This window comes from Bidens hawaiensis, unplaced genomic scaffold (assembly GCF_021521415.1).
Source record: "Bidens hawaiensis isolate Kalapana, Puna unplaced genomic scaffold, B.hawaiensis_p1.1 tig00063998_1, whole genome shotgun sequence".
Lineage (NCBI taxonomy): Eukaryota > Viridiplantae > Streptophyta > Magnoliopsida > Asterales > Asteraceae > Bidens > Bidens hawaiensis.
In genome coordinates this window covers 19040-25174 of record NW_027501456.1, presented here as the reverse complement: position 1 = coordinate 25174, position 6135 = coordinate 19040, and the positions used below count along the sequence as shown (strand labels likewise).

The following is a 6135-nucleotide window of genomic DNA, read 5'->3' as shown; positions in this document are numbered from 1 at the left end:
TAAATAGAATGTATTTATCGGATCCAAATTATTTATCGATGGTTTTATTAATCGGTTATTTTCTTTGCAAATGGGTTGGAAGGGGTATGGAGTCGGTTTGATTTGGGGAAAAGATGAATAGTCGGGTAATGGATATATATGAATTTTCTTATGGGTTTAATTAACAACTGTTATCTTGCCTCGGTTGGTTTGTACGTTAGTTGTTAGACTAGAGGTCTCGGGTTCGAGTCTCCTCCTAAACCGATTTTGTGTTATCGTTGTTAAAAGTCGTACAATTAGTATAAAACTATTTAAATATATAAAACTCATTATTTGTAACGATTATTATTATTATTATTATAAATATTAAAGTTGCTATTATTATTAATAAAGATCATATTATTATTTATTTAAATCATATTTCTATCATTTATTTATTAACAATAATATTGTTATATATATTTTGTGAACTCGTTTAGAAATCGAACCAACATCAAGTATGGTATCATTATTTACTATCAATATTATTTACTATTATTATTTTTATTATTTTTATCAACAACACTTTAATTAATACCAAGACTTTTATTCTATAACTATTATTATTAGTATTATTAATAATAATTATTGTTATAATTACTATACTATATTAGTATTATTGAAAATAATTATTGTTATTATTATTTTCTTATAAATCCATATATATATATATAAAACATATTTTAAAATCATTATTATCATTACTATCTTTATCATTAATAATATTGTTATAAGCTTTATTATCTATTCATTTTATGAAAACCGAATTCTTGATTTAAAACCCGTCTTGTTTCTATTTAATATTGGTTTAATTATTTAAAAGCCCAAATAAAATAATATTATTCTTATTTTAATTATCAATTAAGTACGAGAACCTAATCGTCAACAAACTAACCGGTAACCCGATTAGCAACCGAACCTTCTCATTCAATGCTTCAAATGTAGTTTCAACTATAGTTCAAGTTCATTAATATATTTTATTTATTCGTTTTCAATTAGCTTTCAAGTCGGATTCGTTCGTTTCGTTTACAAGCTTTCTATATGTCGATCACTTATTAGTTTCTCAATTCGTTAATCGAGGTGAGTACTTTCATACCCTTTTTTCCATCTTTCGATTTGGGGTGACATTTCATACTTATAAAACTAAATGCTTTATTTACTTGAATCTTAAATCCACAAACGTGATTGTATACATTACTTAAATACTTGCTTGATTTGGTGTTCTATGCTTATTTTCCTATGTGTTTATCGCTTTTGGTTGGTGGAAGTCTATAAATCCGTGAACTATCTGGTATTCTCTTATAGCACGGTGTCTTTAACGTAATGCAATTAACGATATTCTATTAAATCCTGAACCATCTGGTATTCTCTTATGGCAGGTGTCGCTAACGTAAGTCTATTAGCGATTTTATCCAAATTATATCTTTTATTTATTGTTTCGTATACAAGTTTTGTGTCTTTTGTATTACTATATACCTATATGCTCAAACGTATGAATTGCTCACCAACCATTGTGTTGACAAACTTTATTTTATGAAATGTTACAGGTTTGACTTTTGTTGACTTGAGGACTTGACGACAATGTTACCAAGACTGTTAGGATATTAGTAAAACGAACAATATAATTGCTACTTGTATTCAACTTGTTTGTGTGGACGAGATGTGTTGTTTATTGATACGTTGAAATAAAATGAGTTAATTAAATATTGTCACTTTAAATAGTGTCTTGTGTATTTGGGCAATCGGTTGCACCCTAGCATGTTCCGCCTCCTTTGGTCGGGGTGTGACATAAACCATAATATAAAATCCATTCATAATTAAGTAATGGATTCCAAAACATACAAAGTATCCCAATTGTTGTCTTTTGGTCACTGCCGGTTCCAACTAACGAATCAACCGCTGACGGTCCCAACTTTTAACGTATTTGTTCATAACGGTCCGTGACTAACAGAATCCTAATACCGTTAGTTACAGATTGTCGGAAAAAACGTTTTTGGCCGGTAAAGTTATATTTTTTTCTAGAAAACACCACCTGAACATTGCCACCACCACCTATTGACTCACCGCCAACCAACCGCCACCACTTGATCACCATCAACTGATTTCGAAGATGGTTCTATGGTTCCGGCGACCTTAATAATTGAGCCTTTTACTAGGAAATGTTACTACAGGTCCGATAAAAAGTTACCAAGATGTTTGGGACGAAAATGTTGAGTTTTTTGGGAAAACAATGTGAGTGTTCCGGCCGAAAAGTTTTTCCAGCGACTTGCAAATAACGGTGTTAGGATTGTGTTAGTCGCAGACCATTAGGAACAAATACGTTATAAGTTGGGACCGTCAACAGCTAATTCTTTAGTTGGGACCGGCAGTGGCCAAAAGATGATAATTGAGATTAATAGAAACCAATATTCCGTTTTTAAGCAAAATGTTTAAAACAATATTAATTTATGCAAAGAAAGTCAACATTCGTTTAATCTTTGCTAGTCATCTTTCCATTTCCCTTTTTTATTTTATTTGTTTATTGCTTCCTCAATTTCTATAGAAAAACAAGAGAGAAAGTTAATACATGTTATTTAACGATATACACAATTACACATACATGAAATAAAAATATAAGAATACATAATATATGAATTTACACATATAGATCGAGAATGAACTTATTCAACTAATATATACTAGGTTCTGGAAATCTCGCTTGAAAGTTAAGTTATGAATGCTGAGAACCTAATAAAAGCCCTTACATATTCTAAACGGGTACCAGTACCCGTAATACCCGTGCTTGTACCTATACCCGAAAGTACCCGTACATATAATCAGTAAATTTAGGTACTCATACCTGTAACCAATAGACACGTACATGTACATGTACGAGTACCGATACGGGTACTGAACAAGTACGAGTACATGTATTTGGGGAAAAAATCTCATCCCTACCGCTATACACCAGCTGTAAAAATCGATAGTTGATAGTCGGGATGTGGAGTGGGGACTAACGATTAATCGGATCAGACTTTAATGTATAACTTTCAATTTTATATATATACGCACACATTTTTACATGTATTTTCAATTTTGTACATACACAAACACATTTTGGACGGAAATTGGCTGAAATCTCGCTGAAAACTATTGATTTTAGCTGGAATATCGTCGAAAACCATTGATTTTGGCTGCAATCTCGTCAGAAACCACTGATTTTGACCAAAATCTCATCAGGAAAAGCAGATTAAGTCTGATTAATCTTGATTTTGGCTAGATTTGACCATTTACCGATTAACTGACCGATTAACCTAAAATTAATATGTGAAATAAAGAATAACGATTAATCGAGATTTTTACAAATACTAGCTACACGTGTTATGCTATCACTATTGACGAATCTATATATAAATAAAATTCTTTGGGAGAAAGTCAGAAACCATAATATATTGCTACTATATATATAATTTTTGTAATGTATGCTAATTAAGACCGCTCTACATTCTGCAGGCCGTTATCTTACTATATTAAACCAAACCCACCACCCTTTTCTTCCACCATTTGACCACCCTCGATTTATATCTCTTCCTTCTCCATTAATGGAGTCCGACCAACCACCGGCAGAAACCTCCGACGACCTAAAACAAGAACAAACTACAACCCACGCACCAAGATCATACCAATGCCATTACTGCAAAAGAGGTTTCACCAATGCACAAGCACTTGGAGGCCATATGAACATCCACCGTAAGGATAAAAACAAGCCCAAACACTCAGAATCACCCGCGGCCACCGGTACAGCCAACGCTAGTCCTTTTTCAATATCTAATCAAGGGAAATGGTTTTCAGCCGCTCCACAAGCTGATGAAGTTAAGAAACCACTCGCACTTTTCGACCGAGACGACATTAAGAGAAATATTCATCAATCTGGAAACCCTCCATTGCAGGATGAGGATGTGGACCTTGAGTTAAGATTGGGACATATTGATCAACCGCAGCCGGAATCTACGTCTGAGAAGAATAATATTATTACCACCAGAAAATTCTTCTAACTGGCCGTTCAAATTGTTTATTATGTTGACTTGGTTATTCTTTGATCATCTTCTGTTGATTTGTTTTGCAAAAAACCAAGAAACCGTTCTTGTTGTTTAAGGTTTCATGTTTGTTTTTATTTTATATGAATTGATCATTCTTTTGTTCATATTGGACAATCTACGTACGTACATGCTGTTGTTATTCATCAGTTATTATATGTCTATAATTATTCTTTTTTGTCAGTCTTTGTGCCTTTTGATCGATGATTCCACTGTCTTTGCCTTCTTTTGGATTGTTTTAGATTCTGTCGTGCTGATTAATAATATTATACTAATTTTAAATTTGGTAAGTTAATAAATAATAAATAATTAGAGTGATGTCAGATGATAGTCGATGAAAATGTCACGTACCTTGACTGTTTCTAGATCATTTCTACGTATATTTTACAAGTGATTTACTAAATAGATGTCAAAACTTTTCTCCCTTTTTAGAATGGCTTCAGTGATGTTAAGTATGTTCCCTCGGGCCTTTGTATCTTTTGATTATTTCATGCATGTATCTCATAATACTTGAAACTGGAAAGTACTATATAAATTGAATAGAATGAATGAACGCCAATTTTATCTTTAAGATTCATTTTTTTTAATATATACCATATTAATAACATTTTTTTTCTAAATGTATACACACTTAATGTACTTGTACTTGTTATTACACTTTTTTAAGTAAGAACATTCAACTAAGAGATAAATAAAAAAAGTCCTTGGAAGAGAAAAATAAGTCATTTTATTTTATTTTATTTTGTCGTTCTTATGAATCGCTATGTTCATGTACTTAATTAAGTAATTTTCAACATAATATTGGTTTTAAAATGAACGTGTATTTAGGCGTGTCTAGAATGAAACAAAGTAAGAAATGATAATCTAGTATCTTGCCACCAACGCCACTGCTATAAAATAATCGTCAAATTCATAGCAAACACCCATTTTATAACATATTTGCTACGGATTGGGTTGGTGGTTATAACTCTGGTTGCTAATTAGTAAATTGTTTTGCTATGAAACTTGGCAAAATAATCGTATTTGCAATAGTTTTAGCTACAAAACCAAGACGCCACTATTTTAGCTATGATTTGCTATTTTATATTTCATAGAAACATCCAAACGATTTACGATGAAGTGGCAGGTAAGCGAGCAACAAGTTGCGCCACAACCCCCTTTTGGTATGGAATTCTGATACATGTCTTTATCTACATATTACCGTGACTAAGTAACCATGTGTGACCAAAATTGCCCTTGTTTCACCAAGTGCTCCCTTGATCAACTAATTTGACTTTGATCAAGATAAGACTATCGAGGAAAATGTATATAAGAATCAATATCATATAATTAACAAATATGTATTACACTATCGAGGAAAATGTATATCAGAATCAATATCATATAATTAACAGATATGCATTACACATTTAAATTTAAAAATTATAACAATGTTATGAATTATTGATAAATGATGGATGACACAATTGTCAAACACCTTTATTCACACGAACACTCCAAGTGAAATACAATAGTTTAGATTGTCGGTAGTTTACTTTTTGCACAGTAGTTTTTGCCTTATAAATAGAATGTATTTGTACGAAGATTGATATCCAGAAGTAACAAAAATATCATATTGTTTGCTCAGCATATTTCTTAGTTCAATTATTACTTCGAAAATATTGTTATAATTAGGGCTAATATCATAACACGTTATCAGCACGAGCCGCTTATATCCTAACCAAGAAAGGTAATAGACACAAAGGTATCTACATAAGCATCATAAACACTTCTTTAATTATGTACATTAGATATATATATATATCTATATATATACATATACTAACTAATATACTGAGTAATAGCAATAATGTGTATAAACATTGTTATTAAAATTTGATAACTATTCTAACTTTTATTTATATATGCACACTAATATCTCATTTAGAAGTTAGATTTATTTACACTAACAATTCTATTCTTATTATTGTGCATACTAATTATATATATTTTATAAAATAAACTGTATTTAATATCTTATTTATTATCTTACTTTAAAATA

At 31.0% G+C, this 6135-nt stretch overlaps 1 protein-coding gene across 1 annotated transcript; it reads left to right on the top strand.

Annotated features, from left to right (window-relative positions):
• The first annotated feature begins 3599 nt into the window (after positions 1–3599).
• Positions 3600–4052, top strand: LOC143604127 (uncharacterized). The gene has a single exon (XM_077080704.1). The coding sequence runs from the start codon at positions 3600–3602 to the stop codon at positions 4050–4052; it is 453 nt and encodes a 150-aa protein (XP_076936819.1).
• Positions 4053–6135: the final 2083 nt, after the last annotated feature.

What these genes read in the sequence shown, in the direction of transcription:
- LOC143604127 (XM_077080704.1), top strand. Translation starts at nt 3,600, where the DNA reads ATGGAGTCCGACCAACCACCGGCAGAAACCTCCGACGACCTAAAACAA.